The 23,029-nt window shown below is 40.0% G+C and overlaps 1 protein-coding gene across 8 annotated transcripts in view; it reads right to left on the bottom strand.

Moving 5' to 3' along the window:
- The window catches only part of brwd3 (bromodomain and WD repeat domain containing 3), a 114,893-nt gene that overhangs the window by 77,395 nt on the left and 14,469 nt on the right, over positions 1-23,029 (bottom strand). For 7 of the 8 annotated variants that reach the window (XR_010976479.1, XM_068047768.1, XM_068047767.1 and 4 more), the window contains exons 9-19: positions 22,774-22,874; positions 21,342-21,412; positions 20,110-20,210; positions 18,140-18,180; positions 17,806-17,910; positions 11,481-11,634; positions 10,929-11,063; positions 10,402-10,530; positions 5,281-5,506; positions 2,743-2,928; positions 639-801 (exon numbers count right to left, since the gene is read on the bottom strand). Coding sequence is in view for 7 of the 8 variants with exons in the window: in XM_068047768.1 (XP_067903869.1) it covers positions 639-801; positions 2,743-2,928; positions 5,281-5,506; positions 10,402-10,530; positions 10,929-11,063; positions 11,481-11,634; positions 17,806-17,910; positions 18,140-18,180; positions 20,110-20,210; positions 21,342-21,412; positions 22,774-22,874 (1,412 nt within the window). In the remaining variant the exon portion in view is untranslated. Of the gene's footprint in view, positions 1-638; positions 802-2,742; positions 2,929-5,280; positions 5,507-10,401; positions 10,531-10,928; positions 11,064-11,480; positions 11,635-17,805; positions 17,911-18,139; positions 18,181-20,109; positions 20,211-21,341; positions 21,413-22,773; positions 22,875-23,029 lie in introns of those variants that run through there. The other variant, XM_068047773.1, reaches the window with a different exon arrangement.

Below are 23,029 nucleotides of genomic sequence, written 5' to 3' on the forward strand. Positions count from 1 at the left end.
GTCAATAAATCAGTTTTCAATATAGGGACAGGAAAGTAGGTCAATAAATTACTCTTCTCATTTAAAGCCTCTTCACAAAAATGCACATTTGTTGTTTTTATTGGCACAATTACATTTTCAATGCCTTTATCTTACGAAATTTGCTCACCAGCCCCCCCAGGCTGATCAAATATCCTAATACGGCCCTCCGCCCGAAAAGTTTGGACAACCCAGATCTAGCAAATAGCGTCATGAAGGCTCAAGAGTGCTGAAGTCAGACTGAGAGAGGACTTGTATTATCAACTGGTCTCTTACATATTGAATCTCAGGTACTTTTGAGTGAAAAGCCCTATTTCAGTATTAAATAGATATGGCCTTGAAATCCACAAATGACAGTTTGACTCCTAGATATTACCCTTGTATAATTTCCAGTAGCAATGAAACGGAAGTGCACATCTCTGCTGGTGAACAGCATAGGCTAAAATTAAATAGAAATATACTCTCAATTTCTTCTCGTTATAAAAAAAGAGAAAAAGATGTATATTCTATGTGCCTTAAGTTTGTCGAAACATCTTAAAGTGTTTACATTGAAGTAATTGTTCTCATACAGGGAAAATCTGGAGTACATTTAGTGTTGAAAATACCTAATTTATCTCTACCTGCTAATACCAGATGGAAGCTCCATGACGACAACCCTTCTGCTCCAAGCCATCAGGTCTCTCTCTGTCGCCATCTGACTCCTCGGGGCATTATTATGCATTTGGCGAACACCTTCTATCTGACCACTGCGTCGAAGTCCAATGTTTGGTGGAGACAGCAAGGCTAAAACATAAAATGGTTATTTTAAATATATATTTGAACAAAGAGTGCAAAAATATTCAGAACAATCAGACACTTATGTCAACGTGCTTTGTTGACTGATAATTTTCTTTAATCCACTGACTGGAGATCTGAATTCATTTTTTTTTTTTAAAAAGGCATTTTTGAAAGACAAGCTGGCTTCTAGCTGAATTCAGTGGTCCTGATGCTTTTAGTTTAAAGAGGTAGATGACTGGTTTGGTGAGTTAACCTCTTTCTCTGTTAAACTCAAGAAAACCAGTCCGATTGGTTCTCGTTTTGATCATAGCAAGTAAGTAATACGGAACTGGCCAATACATTCACTTTAAGAATTGAACCTGCTGTGGTCAAACAAGGAGAGGGATAAGAGGGAAACCCTTCGACCCTTACTCACTTGACCACAACACTTATACAAAGGAATTACAACTGAATAACTAAAGATTCACATCAATACATCCACAAAAAAAACTTGCGTTTAAAATGTTGCAAGTTTCCAATTAAAACAGTAAAATCCAAATGTTCTCAAATCAAAAGAAGTTTGTTCCAAACTAGGCTTTACTAATAAGATTGATTAAAGCGAGTTCTGTGAGCAGTATGGCTAATTAACTTGAGCTATAACCGTTTGGCATTAGCAAAGTTTCATAATTTCAGTAGGTAACATTTAAATGAACAAACTATTATTTTTTGTTACCACAGACAAATGCATATGTAAATATCATCTGCCAGCCTCCCACAGATATTATTCCCAGTAAATTAGATCAGGCACTGTTGATTCCAACTATAATTCATTATGAATGTAGCTGTAAGCCATATACATCCTTAGCATAAAAATAACCTTTATAACTTTAACATTTCCTGAATTTGATAAAAAAAAGTGGATTTACAAGGAGAAGCACTTCACATTAAAAATAACCACATCTTTTTATTCATGCTATCAAAATCTAATGCATTTGTTGATGTAGTGATGCTTGGGCTACACTACTAAAGCATACAACTCATCAGCACTGTATGGAATCAGAACAGAATATTAATGGGAAACAAAAGGAATGCAAACCGGCACATATAAAGTATTCTTATATTGACCTGATCAATATACCCTCTATAATTGTACAACGGATGATAAAATCCGATTAAATCGGGTGGTTAGGAGGAGGGAGGGGCATGTGGTGGTTAGCCTAACCACCCTGATGGGAAATGGCCAGCTTGGACACCGTTTCATACCACACCCAATTGTACTTTCCAATGGCTTCAACGCACAGTAAAATCAAACAAGGTATAAACAAGTGGCCAACCCAAACCCTAAAGTTACATGCTGGATAGGCTAGCTTAAATTTATCCCCACAATCTCTCAAATCTTTAGATATGCGAAGACCATTTTCCCCCTTCCCTTAATGTTTATGGTATTAAGACTCAATGAAGGTACAAAATTTCAGTAATATTTCATCCTCTTTCAAAAACAGATTGGCACAATTTTCAATAGACCAGTTATAATGCACTATTTGTATTGAACTGTATCTTTTGCACTATAATCACTGTCTGTGATCTTGAGTCTAAAAGGACAGATGACAGCATGTACTTCATTGACACAGGAGATGAAAAGATCTGCTCCATATTCAAAAAAAACTGAAGCGTTTGCAGATCGCCCTAACTCTACAGTCAGATTAAATTAAATTACAGTCAGCACATAAGTCAACAGTTATGAGACCACCTCAAAGAGGATTCAAATAACTACAGTATAACTGCAAGTCAAGACCACAGTTTGGTGCATTAACTTTTTTTTAAATAAAAATGTACTATATCTTACACATTTTCAATATAATCAGTATTTTTTTTAATTAGTTAATTTATTTGCTTTCAGTGGATGAGGCAATATTATGGGATAGAATTATGAGCTCTGCCATTTACCATATCTGCAGCGTTACTCACCACTGTTCAACAAGTTTGGTCTATTGTAAAGGCCATCCAGTACTGCTGCTCCTTCATTTCCCTGCCGCAGGTCATGTTCTCGCTGGAGCTCCCTAATAGCATCATCTAGAACGCTGGGTTCCTGGCCATTCTCATACTGATCATCTGTCTGTTGGCTAATGACCTGCTCCACAACATCACCATCACCTGGAAGAGAATCATAGCCTTTAGCTCTTACATTTTCACTCCAAATACAAGCAAACTTCCTCTTTCCTCCCAAATATTAACTTAGGAATCAATAAGCTACTGAAGACATGGAACATCCAACTTTGAAACAAAAAATACAGTTGAATTCATACACATTTTATAGCAGACAGGGGCTAGAAAAAAAGTCACTGGCATTACAAATATTTTCAATATAAACAAGAAATGTTGGAAATACTCAGCAGGTCTGGCAGCATCTGTGAAGAGAGAAGCAGAGTTAACCTGCAACATTAACTCTGCTTCTCTCTCCACAGATGCTGCCAGACCCGAGTATTTCCAGCATTGCTTGTTTTTATTTCAGATTTCCAGCATCTGCAGTATTTTGCTTTTATTTACAAATATTTTCAGTTGTCTCTTTAATCTCAAAGAAATTATTAGCAAAAATGAAAGTGTACATAATTCAAGGTAGCCTTCTGAGTTGGGTTAGAAAATTGACTGGGGAGGTACGAGACAAGAGAGTGGGGAGAAAGGCCGTTAAAGATTGCCGAGATGTGACAAGTGTTGTTTCCCAGGGATCTGTTCTGGGGCTTCAACTTTTCACCATATTTATTAAAAGATTTGGATGAAGGAATAAGAGTTTCATATCCAAGTTTTCAGGTGACACTAAGTTGGGAAGGACAGTAAACAGTGCAGATGGAAGCAGGAAGTAACTAAGGGTCATAAGAAGATTAAATGAACAGGAAAAACTATGGCAAATAGAGTTCAATGTGGGGAAGTTTGGACCAGAGAAAAATAAATCAGAGTATTTTCTAAATAGTGAGTAACTAGAAATTGTCGAGCAAACAGATTTGAAAGTCCAAGTTCAAAAATTAAAAGCTAGTAGATAGGTACAAAAAAAAAATCAAAACGACTAATGGAATGTTGCCCTTTATCTCAAGAGGGCTAGATTATAAAGGGGAGGTAATTGTGCTTTAGTTGTACAGAGCCTTAGTCAGACCCTATCTGGAGTACTGCATTCACTTTTGGGCACCACACTTCAGGAAGGATATATTGGCCTTGGAGGGAATGCAGTGCAGATTCACCAAAACAATACCAGGGTTTAGAGGATTAAATTGTAAGGGCAGGTTGCATAAACTTAGTTTGTATTCCTTTGAGTATACAAGATTGAGGGGTAATCTGATTGAGGTGTTTAAAATGAAGAGGATTTGATAGTTTCGCTATATCTAACCTATTTCCCCTGGTGGGGGAATCAAGAGCAAGGGGACATAATCTTGAAATTAGAGGTAGGCCATTCAAGAGCAAAATCAGAAAGCACTTTTACACACAAATGGTGTACAAATTTGGAACTCTCTTTCCCCAAAAGGCTGTGGATGCTTGGTCAATTGTAGCTTGATAATCTTTTTTGTTGGGTATGGATATCAAGGGATATGGAGCAAAAGTGAGAAAAATGGAGTTGAGGTTAAGTTGAGGCCAAGGGGCTGAATGGCCTACCCCTGCTCCTAATGGTCCTATGTTCTGACAGAACTGGCTATGAACCTTCAATCCCTTTTTCTAAAAGAAAAAATAGTGAGTGCAAAATATCAAACTTTCAATGAAAAGTGGCATAAATTACCTCATACACAGGGAAAATATAACCCGTTCCACTTAAGAGTCATCCCACTAAATGAAACATGAATCCTGAAAGTCTTTTTTGAGTAGGAAAAATGCAGTATACTGCTGTTCTTGAAATGCATCCAATTCATGTACATTTCTATACAAATTTAGACAAAGCTTGAATTTATCAAAAGTTACTTCGAATTATACGGAAGTATATGCAAGGTGCAGGCAGTCAGGGTTCTTTGTGATTAAAAGAAAAGTAGTTCTGATATGGAAATTATTTATATGTTTAAAACAAATATTGACATCATGAAAGTACGTCATGAACTGGTGACCAATGTTAATTGATTACAGTACACAAGGCCACAGCACTACAGCAACTTCCTGTACCTGACCACAAGACCTTCATGCATCTGGCCCAGCAATGTTCAGAACTGTCTTGCTTCAATGAACTCAATTACCTGATACTATTCACGGAGCACAGCTTCACTGTATTACAAAAAGTATCCAACAGGATTAGAAACTACACCACTCACACAATGACAACTCAGAAGCTCAATAAGGGGATATTCACACTCATGAAAAAAAGCTACAGTTCTCAATCACTGCAAATGTTTACATTTGTAAGTCTCTGATGAGTGAAACTACGTGCCCAGTACTCAACAGGGAACTACTCTATTTTATTTAGCACAGGACAGAATGCTCAGAAATGAAGATCTATATATTTTTATAAAACCATCAAACAGCCCTCATTCTCACCATTTGCCATGTACCCCAACTGTGGAACAAGTTGCTCATCCATGCAATTTTCCCGACCAGGCACCAGCCGTTGATAGCGTGTTAGGTGGGGGTTTCCATCCACATCAACTAGAAATGGGGGAGGCATGAGATGAGGCGCCTGCTGTGTCTGTTCGTCCAGGACATAATTGTTGGAATCACGGATAAGAGGACGGTAATCAGTGTGAAAAAACATTTGGTCTGGAATCTATTGTTGGGGGAAGAAAATGTTTACAATTGAATTCAAGGTAATGGCAACAAAGGGGAGTAGTTCATTACGAACATATGAATTTGGAGCAGGAGGCGGCCATTCGGCCCCACTAGCCTGCTCTGCCATTCAAGATGATCACGGCTGATCTGATTGTGTCTCAAATTCCACACTCCCATCTACCCCTGATAACCTTTGATTCCCTTGCCTAACAAGAATCTATCTACCCCCACTTTAAAAATATTCAATGACTCCCACCACCACCAGCTTCTGAGTGTTCCAAAGTCACATAATCCTCAGAGAAAAAAATTTCTCCTCGTCTCTGTCCTAAAAGGGCAACCCCTAATTTTAAAAGTGCCCCCTAGCATTGGACTCCCCCACAAGAGGGAACATCCTTTCCACATCCACCTTGTCAAGACCGTTCAGGATCTTATATACTTCAATTAAGTCTCCCCTCATTCTTCTAAACTCCAGTGAAAACAAGCTCGGTCTGGTCAACCTTTCCTCATAAGACAACCCGCTCATTCCAGGTATCAATTTAGTAAACCTCCTCTGAACCACCTCCAACGCCTTTACATCCTTCCTTAAATAAGGAGACCAAAACTGCACACAGTATTCGAGATGTGGTCTCACCAATGCCCTGTATAACTGAAGCATAACATCCTTATTTTTATTTTCAATTCCTCTAGTAATAAAGGATAGCATTTCATTAGCCTTCTTTATTACTTGCTGTACCTGCATACTAACTTTTTGTGACTCATGCACTAAAACACCTAGATCCCTCTGCACCTCACAGTTCTGCAGTCGTTCTCCATTTAAGTAATACTCTGCTTTTTTTATTTTTCCTGCCAAAGTGAACAACTTCACATTTTCCCACATTATACTCTATCTGCCAGATTTTTGCCCACTCACTCAACATATCTATAATCAGTCTGCAAACTCCTTATGTCCGCTACACAACATACCGTCCTACCTATCTTTGTGTCACCTACAAATTTAGCTACCATGCCATTGCTCCCCTCATCTAAGTTATTGATATAAATTGTAAAAAGTTGAGGCCCCAGCGCAGACGCCTGCGGGACTCCACTCGTCACATCCCAACAATCAGAAAAGGACCCATTTATGCATACTCTGTTTTCTACCAGCCAGCCAATCTTCTATCCATGCTAATATGTTACCCACTATGCCATGAGCTCCTACTTTGCACAATAACCTTTTATGTGGCACCTTGTCAAATTCCTTCTGGAAATCCAAGTACAGTACGTCAACAGGCTCCCCTTTATCCACGGCACATGTTACTCCTTCAAAGAACTCCAATAAATTGGTTAACCATGCTGACTATTCCAGATTACCTTGAATTTTTCTAAGTGCCCAGCTATAGCCTCCTTAATGATCGATTCTAACATCTTTCCCACGACAGACGTCTAGCTAACTGGCCTATAGTTACCCGTTTTCTGCCTCCCCCCTTCTTGAATAGAGGGGTTATATTTGCTATTTTCCAGTCTGATGGAACCTTTCCAGAATCTAGCGAATTTTGAAAAATTATCAATGCATCTACTACCTCATTAGCCACTTATTTTAAGACCCTAGGATGAAGCCCATCAGGACCCGGGGACTTGTCAGCCTGCAGCTCCATCAGTTTGGCCAGTACTGCTTTCTTGGTGATTGTAATTTCACCAAGTTCCTCTCTTCCTTCCACCTCCTGATTTACAGCTATTACTGGAATATATTTGTATCCTCTATAGTGAAGACAGAAGCAAAATATGTGTTCATTTCATCCACTATTTCCTTATCTACTATTAACTCCCCATTCTCACTCTCTAGAGGACCAACACTCACTTTGCTTACTCTTTTCCTTTTTAAATACCTGTAGAAACTCTTGCTATCCGTTTTTACATTTCTAGTTAGCTTCCTCATACTCCAATCTCTTTCTCCCGGTTAACCTTAGTCATTCTCTGCCATTCTTTATATTCTGACTGATCATCTGACCTGCCACTCATTATTGTGCAATTATATGCTTCTTCCTTAAGTTTAATGCTTTCCTTAACTTCCTTAATTAACCATGGATGGTGGGTCCTCCCCTTAGAATTTTTCTTTATAGTAGGAATATACATATCCTGAGTATTCTGAAATATCTCCTTGAATGTCTGCCACTTCTTCTCTATTGATCTATCTCCGAGCCTAGTAACCCAGTTCACTTCAGCTAGCTCAGCTTTCATGCCCACATAGTTGCCCTTATTTAATTTTAAAATACTAGTCTTAGATCCACTCTTTTCGCTTTCAAACTGGATGTAAAATTCAATCATATTGTGGTTGCTGCTCCCAAGAGGTGTCTTTACTCTGATGTCATTAATTAATCCTGTCACATTTTACAATACCAAGTCTAATACAACCTGATCTGTGGTTGGATCCAGAATGTGCTGCTCTAAGAAACTAGCTCCATTCTATGAACTCCAGGCTACTAATGCCAATCTGATTTTTCCAGTTTATATGTAGATTAAAATCACCCATGATTACTGCCGCCCCTTTATCACAAGCACCCAATATTTCTTCTTGTATACTTCATCCTACATTATGGTTACTGTTAGGGGTCCTGTAGACAACTCCCACTAGTGACTTCTTCCCCCTACTATTCTTCATCTCCACCCAAACCGATTCTACATCCTGATCTCCTGAACCAAGGTCATCTCTAACTATTGCACCAATGCCATCCTCAATTAAGAGTGCTACCCCTCCACCTTTACCAGCTTCCTATTCTTCTTGAACGTCATATACCCCTCAATATTCAGGACCCAATCCTCGTCATCCTGCAGCCTTGTCCCTGTGTTGGCTATCAGATCATATTTATTTACTTCAATGTGTGTCTACTTTCATCATTAACACCTGCATGTATAGGCTTTGATTTTAGATTGTATATGTTACCAGTTTTCTTTTGAAAAAGACTACAGAAAAAGATTGCAGTTTTATTCTACTCTTTTTCTAACTTCCATGCCTTCCTTCCCTGAAGGCAGAGATGTTTTGCTTGGAGCACAGTCCAGTGGCTACCAATCACACCGCAACAGCTCAGAGCTAGAACCACCTCACCCAAATGGGCATTCTCAAACTTGAATTTAGTCTGAGTGCCAACAAAATACTGGATAGTTTGGGGGGTTGGGGAAAAAAAATGGATAATAATTAGTAACAGAAATTCTGATTATTTTGCGTCTCCCTCATCTAGGGGCAGCTCGACCAACTATTAATGTCCCAGATTACACCTAGCTAAGATAAGCTAACAACATATCCTCAGAACTTCAGAAACAGTTAACGTTTCAGTTCAATGACTGTTCATCAGAACTCTGCTGGAAGGTCACTGAACTGCAATGTTAACTCTGTTTTGCTCTCCACAGACGCTGCCAGACCTGCCGAGTATTTCCAATACTTTGTTTTTATTTCAGATTTCTACCATCTACAGTATTTTGCTTTTATCCTCAGAACTTTTTTCACTGAACGGTTCAGATACTCAGTCGTTTTTCTTTTTAATTCATTCATGGGATGTGGGTATCATTGGCAAGGCCAGCATTTATTGCCCAACTCTAATTGCCCCAGAGAAGGTGGTGGTAATTCACCTTCTCGAACCTCTGCAGTGCATGGAGTGAAGGTACTCCCACAGTGCTGTTAGGCAGGGAGTTCCATGTTTTCAACCCAGCAACGATGAAGGAATGGCGATATATTTCCAAGTCATTGTCGTAACCTGTAGCACTATTAGGGAGCCCTGTTCTTAACCAGTGCAATCATCAGGGAGAGTTGCACTGCTGTTACACAATTTGAACTGTTTAAAACAGCATGTTAACAGTATAATAGAAAAGAAGGAAAAGAACTTGATCTCTTTCTATAATCACTTCATTCAATGAAATGGTTTAAAAAAAAATCTATACACCCTTACCAGTATTCAAACACAAGAATTCCAATTAAGTTTTGCGCAGTGCCAATTCTCCTTCCCCCATACATGACATTTAACATTTCTGTCTAAAGGGATATTTACACTACACGTATTTTTCTTTTAATTAGTTTTACATATTCTAAAAGTCATTACAATACTTTTACTACACTTTAATAATTCTCACATTTCTACTGCTTTGCTAGACTTTCTCCTTAAATTTCCTGTATGCGGATTAGATTGTGAACTTTCATTCTCCAGCTAAGTTTCCATACTGCACTCTGTAGTTCTGCAATTCCACATCAAGTTACTACTACTCTAGAATGAACTCTAGCAATAGTACCAACCATTCTCTGCATCTTCCCTAGGAAACCGATACAGATGTGATCACCAATGATGGAATCAATCAATTTCTTTAGCACACTTAACCATTCAGATTCTTATCAAAACCCATAAAGGTCATTTCTTACATCTTCCCTGACTCTAAACCCAAACTTCTCCTTTACAGGCAACCGCCAAGGTTATTTAACTGAGCAAAGTCCAGCCTCTTTGCAGGCTGCATTTTCATCTTGTTCCCACCTCCAAAATGGAGGATAGGAACCAGAAAGAATAAAGGTGTTAAGTAAAATGTTTAATATTCATGTCAGTTAAGAGTAGTTAATTCAGATTAACAAGCAAACAAGGACAAAGATAAAATGATAAAGAATAGTGGGACAAAGGCACAATGGTGCATTTAATGTGTTTCACGTTCCACGTAAAATAGTTTTACATGCTTAGTTTTCTAGCTTAAAGTTAAAATTTGATAATAAAGCTCTTCCAGACAGTGGAGCTGATGATTACTGTAATATTAGCATTTGTTCCAGCATCATGGTGCATGAGCTGATCAGCAAGCTTCAGAAACTTATTTCCATGTACCAGCCAATCTATGAGTTCAATTAAGTAAATGCTACTTCTAGAATACATACACTCACCAACATACCTTTTCATATGATCTACTGCAGCCAAATCCAAAGATCAGTAAATGTCCATGAGAGTCAGTGCATGCAAAATGCTGTCCATCTGCAGAGAATTTACAATCAAACACAGCACCATGACCCTGACCTTCAATCTGTAGAAAATAAATAAAATCTCTTTTGGTTACACTGATGGATTAAATAATGCTTTGCATCTTAAATTCCCCCTATAGGTCTGACAACCCCAGACCATGTACTAAAATTAGTAAAACTCTACAAGTTAGATTTAGATGGAACAAGTAGTAACATTGTGAAATAAGCATTAAAACTGAAAACAAAGAACTGATGGTAGAATAAATAAGACACTAGCTTTTCAATTTCAACTGAGCTTGGCGGAATTAAGTTTACTCTGGCTGTTGGCTGTCAGGACCCCGTTATGAAGCGGGTTCACTGGACACTTTATTCAAGTGAATTGAGACTAGATACAGAATGGGCATGTCTAGATATTTAGACCCAGCTCATTTTTCACCCACAGACTAGAGAAAATGCTTACCATGTTGAAAAAGTTCCGGAGTTTGGTACCTTTTGAAAGGTCCCAGATGAATATATTGCCATCATGCCCTGCAGACAACATAATCCTGGAGTCAAATGGATGAGCTTCCAGAACAAAAACTTCATCATCATGACCCTATAGAAAAAGCACAGCACAGTAAACTCAACCACATTTAAACATGATTGATATTTTAAATCATCTGATTTACATTCATTATGTCACTGCGTTTACAATATTTACAGCCAAAACCATGACTCATGCAAATTTGCCAACGAGTACTATTTTATAATCACTCGGAAATTTCAGATCTGAATTTACTGTTGGTAGACAAGTCACACACTATCCTGCGCATTTTATTTTGCCCCCAGTCCAACTGGACATTGGAGTTTCTGGTGCAACATTCAGTCTGCCCTCAGCACTGGGAAGGGGATACCTCAGCAGAAGCAGTCGATGTCAAGAATAGGTCTGCTGCCCCTCCAAGACTTTCGGGTAACATGATCTCTGATTCAATTACGTACCATTTAATTTACAATATTTATTTAGTGTACCTACCGAAAGGATATGAAGCAGCTGGCCAGTGTAGGAGTTCCACACTTTCAAATGAAAATTATTCACTGCTGTGATGACTGTGCTGTCACAGCGATCCCACGCTACCATGGTGACTTTCAACTTACTGACTTTGTCTTCCATAGGAACTGAATTGCTCCTACCATAAAGAACAAAAATTAGACACATTCCACTTCTTCTCAATTAACCATTCACACTAATACAGAAAGGATCAAACAGATTTTACACTTTTTGTAGTGACATACATTTTAAAATCTCCTTAGGACTACAGAAATAATTACAATATTCTATTCAGTGAATAGAAATTTTGTAACAAAATATACAATTGTTTGATGTGAACATTTACTTAGGGAACTGGCTAAATGTGCAGAATATTATCGGCAGTAAAGTAATTCATCTATTAATTTATCATGTTTGAAGCTTCACAAAGCTTGGGGTAGGCAATGGCGCAGTGATATTATCACTGGAATAGAAACCCAGAGACCCAGGGTACTTCTCTGGGGACATGGGTTCGAATCCCATCACAGCAGAAGGTGGAATTTGAGTTTAATTAATAAATCTGGAATTAAAATCTAGTCTAATGATGGCCATGAAACCATTGACGATTGGTAAAAACCCATCTGGTCCTTTAGGTGGTCCTTTAGGGAAGGAAATCTGCTGTCCTTACCTGTTCTGGCCTACATGTGACTCCAGACCCACAGCAATGTGGTTAACTTACATTCCCTCTGAAATGGCCTAGCAAGCCACTCAGTTGCACCTAACCACTACCTAACCGTCAATAAAAAGGAATGAAACCGGACGGACCACCCAGCATTGATCTAGGCACCAGAAACGACAACAGCAAACCCAGCCCTGTCGACCCTGCAAAGTCCTCCTTACTAACATTTGGGGGCTTGTGCCAAAGTTGGGAGAGCTGAACCACAGACTAGTCAAGCAACAGCCTGACATAGTCATACTCATGGAATCATACCTTACAGACAATGTCCCAGACACTGCCATCACCATCCCCGGGTATGTCCTGTCCCACCGGCAGGACAGACCCACCAGAGGTGGTGGCACAGTGGTATACAGTAGGGTGGGAGTTGCCCTGGGAGTCCTCAACATTGACTCCGGACCCCATGAAGTCTCATGGCTTCAGGTCAAACATAGGCAAGGTAACCTCCTACTGATTACCAACTACCACCCTCCCTCAGCTGATGACTCAGTACTCCTCCATGTTGAACACCACTTGGAGGAAGCACTGAGGGTGGCAAGGGCACAAAATGTACTCTGGGTGGGGGACTTCAATGTTCATCACCAAGAGTGGCTCGGTAGCATCACTACTGACCGAGCGGGCCGAGTCCTGAAGGACATAGCTGCTAGACTGGGTCTGCGGCAGGTGGTGAGGGAACCAACAAGAGGGAAAAACATACTTGACCTCGTCCTCACCAATCTGCCTGCCGCAGATGCTTCTGTCCATGACAGCATTGGTAGGAGTGACCACCGCACAGTCCTTATGGAGACGAAGTCCCGCCTTCACATTGAGGATACCGTCCATCCTGTTGTGTGGCACCACCACTGTGCTAAATGGGATAGATTTCGAACAGATCTTACAATGCAAAACTGGGCATCCATGAGGCGCTGTGGGATATCAGTAGCAGCAGAATTGTACTCAACCACAATCTGTAACCTCACAGCCCGGCATATCCTCCACTCTACCATTACCATCAAGCCAGGAGACCAACCCTGGTTCAATGAAAAGTGCAGGAGGGCATGCCAGGAGCAGCACCAGGCATACCTCAAAATGCGACATCAACCTGGTGAAGCTACAGCACAAGACTATCTGCATGCCAAACTGCGTAAACAGCATGCGATAGACAGAGCTAAGCAATCCCATAACCAACGAATCAGATCTAAGCTCTGCAGTCCTGCCACATCCTGCCATAAATGGTGGTGGACAATTAAACAACTAACTGGAGGAGGTGGCTCCACAAATATCCCCATCCTCAAAGATGGGGGAGCCCAGCACATCAGTGCAAAAGATAAGGCTGAAGCATTTGCAACAATCTTCAGCCAGAAGTGCCGAGTTGATGATCTATCTCGGCCTCCTCCTGAAGTCCCCAGCATCACAGATGCCAGACTTCAGCCAATTCGATTCACTCCGCGTGATATCAAGGAACGACTGAAGGCACTGGATACTGCAAAAGCTATGGGCCCTGACAATATTCCGGAAATAGTACTGAAGACCTGTGCTCCAGAACTTGCCGTGCCCCTAGCCAAGCTGTTCCAGTACAGCAACAACACTGGCAACTACCCTGCAATGTGGAAAATTGCCCAGCTATGTCCTGTACACAAAAAGCAGGATAAGTCCAACCCGGCCAATTATCGCCCCATCAGCCTACTCTCAATCATCAGTAAAGTGATGGAAGGTGTCAACAGTGCCATCAAGCAGCACTTGCTTAGCAATAACCTGCTCAGTGATACCCAGTTTGGGTTCCGCCAGGGCCACTCAGCTCCTGACCTCATTACAGCCTTGGTTCAAACATGGACAAAAGAGCTGAACTCAAGAGGTGAGGTGAGAGTGACTGCCCTTGACATCAAGGCAGCATTTGACCGAGTATGGCATCAAGGAGCCCAAGCAAAACTGAGGTCAATGGGAATCAGGGGGAAACCCTCCACTGGCTGGAGTCATACCTAGCACAAAGGAAGATGGTTGTGGTTGTTGGAGGTCAATCATCTCAGCTCCAGGACATCACTGCAGGAGTTCCTCAGGGTAATGTCCTCGGCCCAACCATCTTCAGCTGCTTCATCAATGACCTACCTTCAATCATAAGGTCAGAAGTGGGGATGTTCGCTGATGATTGCACAATGCTCAGCACCATTCGTGACTCCTCAGATACTGAAGCAGTCTGTGTAGAAATGCAGCAAGTCCTGGACAATATCCAGGCTTGGGCTGATAAGTGGAAAGTAACATTTGAGCCACACAAGTGCCAGGCAATGACCAACTCCAACAAGAGAGAATCTAACCACCTCCCCTTGACATTCAATGGCATTACCATCGCTGAATCCCCCACTATCAACATCCTAGGGGCCACCATTGACCAAAAACTGAACTGGAATAGCCATATAAATACCGTGGCTACAAGAGCAGGTCAGAGGCTGGGAATCCTGAGGCGAGTAACTCACCTCCTGACTCCTCAAAGCCTGTCCACCAAACAAGGCACAAGTCTGGAGTGTGATGGAATACTCTCCACTTGCCTGGATGGGTGCAGCTCCAACAACACTCAAGAAGCTCGACACCATCCAGGACAAAGCAGCCCGCTTGATTGGCACTCCATCATTCACTCCCTCCACCACCGACGCATAGTGGCAGCAGTGTGTACTATCTACAAGATGCACTGCAGCAATGCACCAAGGCTCCTGAGACAGCACCTTCCAAACCCACGACCTCTACCAACTAGAAGGACAAGGGCAGCAAATGCATGGGAACACCACCACCTGCAAGTTCCCCTCCAAGTCACACACCATCCTGACTTGGAACTATTTAGCCGTTCCTTCACTGTCGCTGGGTCAAAATCCTGGAACTCCCTTCCTAACAGCACTGTGGGTGTACCTACCCCAAATAGACTGCAGTGGTTCAAGAAGGCAGCTCACCACCACCTTCTCAAGGGCAATTAGGGATGGGCAATAAATGCTGGCCTAGCCAGCGACGCCCACATCCCTGAATGAATAAAAAAAAGGACATGCCTTATACATGAATTTATTCCATTATGTCAATGGTTTCTCAAGGTATGGAGGTGAAAAAAAACAGCCAATGTGTAATAAAATAATCAATGAAAAAGAACAAATTTACATTCATATAGCATCTTTCACATCCTCAGAACATCCCAAAGTGCTTTGCAGCCAATGAAGGCTGTCATAATTGTATTGTAGGTCATCACAGCATGCAGCTTGTGCACAACAAAAGTTCCCTCTGAAGCAAATCCGTTTTTTTTCCCTCATGTTGTTTGAAGGATAAATGTTGGTCAGAAATCCAGGAAAATTCCCTTGGTATTCTTCAAATAATGCCATGGAATCTTTTACATCCTCCTTAGAGACCTCAGTTTAATATCTCATCTGAAAATCACCACCACTGAGAATGCAGTACTCGCTCAGTACTGCACTGCTCTGTAACTTGCTCAAATCCTGGAGTGGAACGTGAACCTATGACCTCCTGACTTAAGAAGTGAGAATGATACCAATGAGTGAAGGGAAATTTGAAGGGTGATGCTAAGCCAATAGAAGGAAATTTGTCAATAATGTACAAGACAACACAAAACAATAATCTAAACATTTCAAACCAGAAGCTCACATTGAAAACTTCACACACTAAGCATTAATTCTAGGATTTGAGGCAACACTAAAAACCAATATGACACAGCAATCTTGAATCTTACTATTTTGAGACACACGATGTAGAAAATAGCTAACTGAACTTAATAATTAATGTCTTGATGAGATCGCAAGTAAAATCAAAATGGTAGGGTGAACAATTTCTTAATCAATCACACTCTCAATTAGAAAAAAGATTTCCTCACTGACAAGGGAACCCAGTGATATAAGGTGGCAACTTACTATTCAGATAAACAGGAGGCAGTTCTCCAAAACAAATTTATCGCCTCCTCCTTGGTGCAGGATTAAAAATAAATTGGCAATACATGCCAGCCTTGCTAGCAATACCCCACATTCCAACATTAAATAAAACAGCAACATCTTGATTCCTAAGTTGGCAACTTATAATAATAGTTTTTGTCTATCCAAACTGTTTTGATCTGTCAGTTTAAGGGGTGTGTCTGTTGGTGGGTGGTGGTGGTGAAGAACAAAAACAGCAGAAGGGGAGCGCAACAATAAAGTTACCCTGGCTGGAGATATTGTTTCCATAAGGGACGGGATGGGATTGATGGAGGGATGGGGATGGCAAGGGAGGGGTGGATAAGATGCCGGAATTAGTTAAGTGTAGCAAAATGGCAGGGACAATTATTCGATACAACTCATTATTTGAAAGCCATTCTTTGTGCTAAAAATGAAGATTCGCTAGATTTAAATGAAAATGTTTTACAGAAGCTGTCAGGTGCATTAAAAAAAAGAAGCAAAATACTGCGGATGCTAGAAATCTGAAATAAAAACAAGAACTGCTGGAAATACTCAGCAGGTCTGGTAGCAACTGTGGAGAGAGAAGCAGAGTTAACGTTTCGGTTAAACGCCTGAAACGTTAACTCTGCTTCTCTCTCCACAGATGCTGCCAGACCTGCTGAGTATTTCCAGCATTTCTTACATTAAAATATATCAGCGTTGTTTCTATAGACAAAAAAGATGATAGCAGTCCATACCCTCTAGAGTTTCTACATAATGGACATGCCACTGCAAACTTCGACTCAAACAACGAGCAGTTATAATGTTCTACATTAATTCTTGAATTCTAACAAGGACTGCGTCGTAGAACAAGATTGGAAGTTAGGAAGCCGTTTTTTTCAATGGCAGATGCTGAAATTATAACAGGAAGATTTCAAGGAAATAGAGTGTGTTTATTCCTCGAATAATATTGAGCTCATCAATTGTAAACCTGCCTTTTCAACTCAGGTGAAAACAGTTCTCAATTAGATTTTAATATACGAAGACTATAAACAAGTCACAATGCTAGACTCTTGACAAAATTTGTATTAATATTCCTAGGCCTGTTTTTATGCGTGGACAGCTTTATGCAGAGTGACAAGTTGTGATTCTGTTAAAGCCTTCGGTGAAAGAATAACTAGAAATTCAATATTTAAAGAAATCTTGTTGCAATAGAGATATTAATTTGACAGCAAATATTTTGTGGGTCTCTGCTAGTAATGAATAATGCAAAGCTAATGACTGTGACTGAACAAAAAAGACCTTTAAAGACCAAACAATCATGAGGACAATTCAGATTTCCAGCATCTGCAATATTTTGCTCTTGAATCATGAGGACAAACTGCAAGTATATCTATTTCTGTATTCTGTAACAAAACAGGTCCATATTTGCTGATATTGTACAGGAAACAGGTTAAAAATACCAGAAGCTTATACCAGAATCAGTTTATTAAAGTTACATTAGCTTCTGTAGTTGCTTTAAATGGTGAGAGCTTATCTATATTCTCAATGTTCAAATTATATTTTGTCACACAACTTCTACAATAGGACCTTTTTATGTCCAAGGTAGATAACCATATGAAACAGTTTGATTTATGTTTTTGGTGGTGGGGTGACAGTAAATATGAAAATCTGTACATTATATTTTGGTATAAAATGCTTCAATACTGTGATAACTTACCCTGGCAGCTTCGTAAACATATCCAGGACTATACTCTTCCATTCTTGGTGTTGGTATTGCCAGATTCTAGCTGTTCCATCTCGGCTACCACTAACAAATCTCAAACTAGCCAGTGTTGGGGAGGAAGTAAGAAAAAGGTTTTAAATGTTTGTGAAACAGTTAATATATTACAGACACCAGTATATCAAAAAATACAAGGGCAAGTTTAAATTTAATAGTTTTATAACATTTTCTAATATGCAAGAACATTTTTAAGTAGCAATGCCTTTGATATGCAAACAAAAAGCAACCAGCACAACAAGCACACCACCACCTCCAAGGCATAAAATCTTACCTGTGGCTATTGTTGCAGAATTGAATAGCGATCACTTTATCCTAAAGGAGATTGAGGGAAACAAAAAAATCTGTTGTTTTCCAGAATTGAATATAGTTGTGCATTATACAGGAAAAAACTGTTAATGAAAATTGTATGACTAATGCTCAACCCCAAGCTAAACCTAGAGGTCTAGTATGCATGAGGAGAAACACCTTCCCTGAATGTTCTAAGTGCTGTATTTTCAGCTCTACCACCAGTTATGTAATGCTGCATTCATTCCAATGCCAGCCATAGCCCAGGGTTGCCAAATATGTAACAGCAGACAAATGTTTTAATTCATTTGTAGGACATTCTCCTTTTCATTTTATCAGAAAATATAACCTATTTAAAATAAATGGGTAAGGGCCTCTAGTAAAATAGCAAACAATGGAATGGTGCAAGACTGCAAAAGACCATTTGTTCACGGATATGGCAAAAATGTTATCTCTACTCTATTGCTCTTTTAATTGTTACTTCCTTCTAATGTAGGCTGCGTGAACCAACATGGAAAAAATAGGGTAAATATTAGTCCTAAAATCATTGTTAACCAAAACATTGTGCAGCCCTAGAACCTACAAGGACAGCACACATTTCATTCATCAGTCAAATAATATGATGGTTGTCTGTTAAAGACAGGCGTTTCTTTATTATTTATTGGGATGCAGCAATGTCAGTATTTTCAAACTTTTGAGGCGTTTTACTTACAGATGTATACAGGAAAATGTTGACAAAAAAAAACAGTTACATCACATTAAGATTAAAATAACTAAGTTTACTGAATACTTTTCCTCTGAAATAATGGGACGAATTTTTAAATGGTGGTGGAGGCCGGACCAGAAGCAGACAGTTGCGCAATTTCCTGGCACCAGCCCGTGTGCGACTTGCAGGCATGTTCCCACTTCCAGACCATTTTAGAAACGGATGGTTGATTGGGGGGTGGGTGGAGGCTGACGACTACCTCCCCAACAACGGCGGGTAGCCAATTAAGGCTCTTAAAGGGCCTAGTAAGGGCACACTGCAGACACAATCAACCTTCCTGCTGAGACTGAATCCATGCTAATGAATGGCAGCGTTCCATATAACATTTTTATCTCCCCCCGTGGTCGCGAATGTTGAATGGCCACAGCGTGGAGGGGTTTCCCCGCCACCATAGCAATCTGACATCTGTAGCTAGTTTTATTTTTACCTTCAAAAAGTCATCAGAGAGCACCTCCAGCTTGAAGTAGCAGTCATTGCTGGAAGACACCGTATTGGCTCTCCAGCCTCAGGAGCTAGCATGCAACCTGGCCACTAACTAGCCAGCTGGTCAAAAATCGCATTAGGCCTCGATGCAGGATCAGAACTTGGAAATGCAGCCCTATGTTGGGGTCCTAACCCCACAATAAAAATCCAGCCCAATGAGTGCAACATTACTAAAATGAGAAACTATTTTGGAATAGTAAGGTCGTGTTCACATTATAATTGTATGCAGACTTTAGAATGGTGCTAAAGTTGTAATGTAAATCCAGAGTCAATAGCCAGCCTCATACAGCAAGATTTCTTGGAGAAGGGAGTCTCACTTCACTGTCAGATAATTTATCAACTCTGGATTTATAACAAAGTTCAAAACTACTGCTTGTCCATGCTGTAGTTAAGAACCTCAGTTAATAACCTAATGTAAGGTGCAATTGTGGTGCAAAATTTAAAAAACAGATCATCCTTCCCCAGTGCACGTGAATACATACCCAGACATGCTGTTAATTCAACTCCCTCACAATCACCTCTTTAAATTATTCCCCAATTATCTTTTAAAAACAGGTGTGCTCAAGTTAATTATTTTGAGGTTTGTTCAATTTTTTTTTTAAAGGGGTCATACAGAGTGAGAGGATGTCCTCTCTAAACAAGTCATCTCAGTAAAAAAAAAATTGAGGCATAATGTGTAAGACTTACTTCACTGTTCAGCATCTTACCGTATGTGACACCAGTTCAGAAATTTTCTCTGGGGAGCCAGCGCCCAAGTAATAAACCCTAATCACATGATCTGTGCTGCCAGTTGCTATGAACATTCCACCTATAATTGTAATTGAAAAGGTTTTAACAAAGCACAGCTGATCTGAACAATCAGAAATTCTCATTCCCATTCTAATCCTATAATAAAATTGCTATTCATATAAAACGCCTGCCTTCATTTTTTTTTAAATTCTTTTAAAACTTCAATTATTCCAATCCTTCGTTGCTCTGACCACTCACTAAAGTCACAAAACACAGCCACCTATACTTGGGTTATTGTTATCTCTTGAAACACCTAGCCAGTCAAAGCCACTCCCCATTTGGTCACTGAAAGGTCCAATAATAGGTCTCATCCCTCCTTTCTTTTGGCCCAGTATGTGGCTTCCCCTCAATGCTATACAAAACAGCCCAGCTACTATAGGTTACCAAAGGAAATCCAGGAGGTTTGGAATTTGAACTCTGACCTCTCTACACATAAAGGTCATTGTGCAACACTTGGCAATCATGCTGCAAAGATGTATTTACATTCCCTTGCAAGGACCATACTAGGTAAAACATTCAAAGAATGGTACACAGATAAAACACAAACTTTAAACTGCAATGCAGTCAACGACTATAGTTGGGTCTGTTCTCACAAATAATTAGGAATCTCTGCAATCAAATACCTAGTGACTCATTAGCCCAATTAATTTTCTTTTGGCTTGGAAAGGCAAAGTTTGCATAATTTTAGTTATTCATTTCTCAAAAGGCAGACAGACGATAGAAAATAAGAGGCGGAGAGAAGCGGGAACTCAAAAAAAAAAGTTGATGGGCGGCACAGTGGCGTAGTGGTTAGCACCGCAGCCTCACAGCTCCAGCGGCCCGGGTTTGGTTCTGGGTACTGCCTGTGCAAAGTTTGCAAGTTCTCCCTGTGACCGTGTGGGTTTCTGCCGGGTGCTCCGGTTTCCTCCAACAGCCAAAGACTTGCAGGTTGATAGGTAAATTGGCCATTGTAAAAATTGCCCCTAGTGTAGATAGGTGGTAGGAGGAGAATTGAGGGAAGGTGGCGATGTGTTAGGGAATATGGGATTAATGTAGGATTAGTATAAATGGGTGGTTGATGGTCGGCACAGACTCAGTGGGCCGAAGGGCCTGTTTCAGTGCTGTATCTCCTCTATGACTCTATCCCTGTGAAACAAGAAGAAAAACTTACCAGAACTAAAAGAGGAGCAAGAAATTTGACTTCCTGGCCTGGATCTATCTGTAAATTTTACTGGATGTTCACTGTAAAGTAACAGCATTAATTTTAATACAAAGCAAAGTCACAGCATTAGCAAATTACTACCATGGAATTCCTATGCATTCAAGACTGTACAGAACAGTCTTTCAGATGCAACATTAAACCGAGGTTCCATCTGCCTTTTATGGGAGACAAAGATGGTTCATGGATATTTCGTGAACAGCAGCTAGCTCTCAAATAAAAGCAAAATACTGCAGATGCTGGAATCTGAAATAAAAACAGAAAGTGCTGGAAATACTCAGCAGGTAGGGCAGCATCTAAGGAGCGAGAAACAGAGTTAACGTTTCAGGTCTGTGACCTTTCATCAAGGTCTGATGAAAACTCACAGACCTGAAACGTTAACACTGTTTCTCTCTCCACAGATGCTGCCTGACCTGCTGAATACTTCCAGCACTTTCTGTTTTTATTATAGCAGTTAGCACTCCCAAGTTCCTGACAACATTCCTCTTTAATCCCATTTTCTGTTTGTGGGATTTTGCTTTTTAGCAAAATGGCCATGACATTGTCTTCATAACAGTAACTGCAAATTATAATTAATTGCATGTGAAGCTGAGGATATGTTTCAGGTTCTTGTTAAAAGGCAAGCTCTGTTGTTTGAGCCTTAATGCAGTAATTAGAAACATGGCTCATGGTTTAGCCAATAGTACTTGATACTAGTCTTAAGGGCACCTGCAGTATTTGTCAGCTTTAATGCAGGAACCTGTAACAATTGTTTGAACATGTCTTGGTATTATCACAGCATATGCAGAGGAGCTAGTAAGTTCACAAGCTGGGAAAACTAAGCCATTTGAGTTAAGGACAGTTCTCCTGTGAGCTTGATGGCTGCAGACATGTTTGATTTTTCCATCTCTACCATTCATCATTCTAAGGAGGGAAAAACTGAAGAGAGCGCCTTTTAATACTTAAAATATTATGTTTCCATCAGTGCTCTGCCAAATAAACGAGATGCCAACGCATATCTAGAAATAAAGTTGAGATTACCCATTACTTATCAGTAAGTACAGCAAACAAAAAAAAATAATTCCAGGCACGAGGGCTGAGAAACATCATTCAAACAGTAATTCCAGCATCTACAAGTCAACAAGGCTAGACAACTGAGGTTACCAACAGACAAGTGCACTGGTAGCTTTACCTGATAGACCATGCTTAATTACTCAATTAACAAATCAAATAAGTTATATTCACAAACACACAGCAGTGATAAAAACATGAAATAGAAGCTTGTATGAATTAAAAACAGTCAGACCATTTTATTATATATAAATCAAATAGCAAAAGTTGCAAATGAAAGCCAGCAGATTCATGTCCACAAAGCAGCAGCAGACAGATTTCTCAAGAAACCTACTTAAATTTGATGGTCTCTGTATTCCACTGCCAAAAGCAGATGGTCCCATCAGCCCCAGTGGACGTCAAGTACCGTGTCATTCCTCTGGTCCCTGGGCAAAACTGAGTACAGAAAATGGAATCTTACACAAGATATTTGAAACTCCAAACAGGATTATGAAGCTATTTTTTTATTTTAATCTGTAAATTTGATTTGCAAAAGTTGAGAGAAATGACTTCCAATAATTGCAATTTCCCTCCTCTCCTCCTTCAGATAC

Source organism: Heterodontus francisci, chromosome 15 (assembly GCF_036365525.1).
Source record: "Heterodontus francisci isolate sHetFra1 chromosome 15, sHetFra1.hap1, whole genome shotgun sequence".
Classification (NCBI taxonomy): domain Eukaryota; kingdom Metazoa; phylum Chordata; class Chondrichthyes; order Heterodontiformes; family Heterodontidae; genus Heterodontus; species Heterodontus francisci.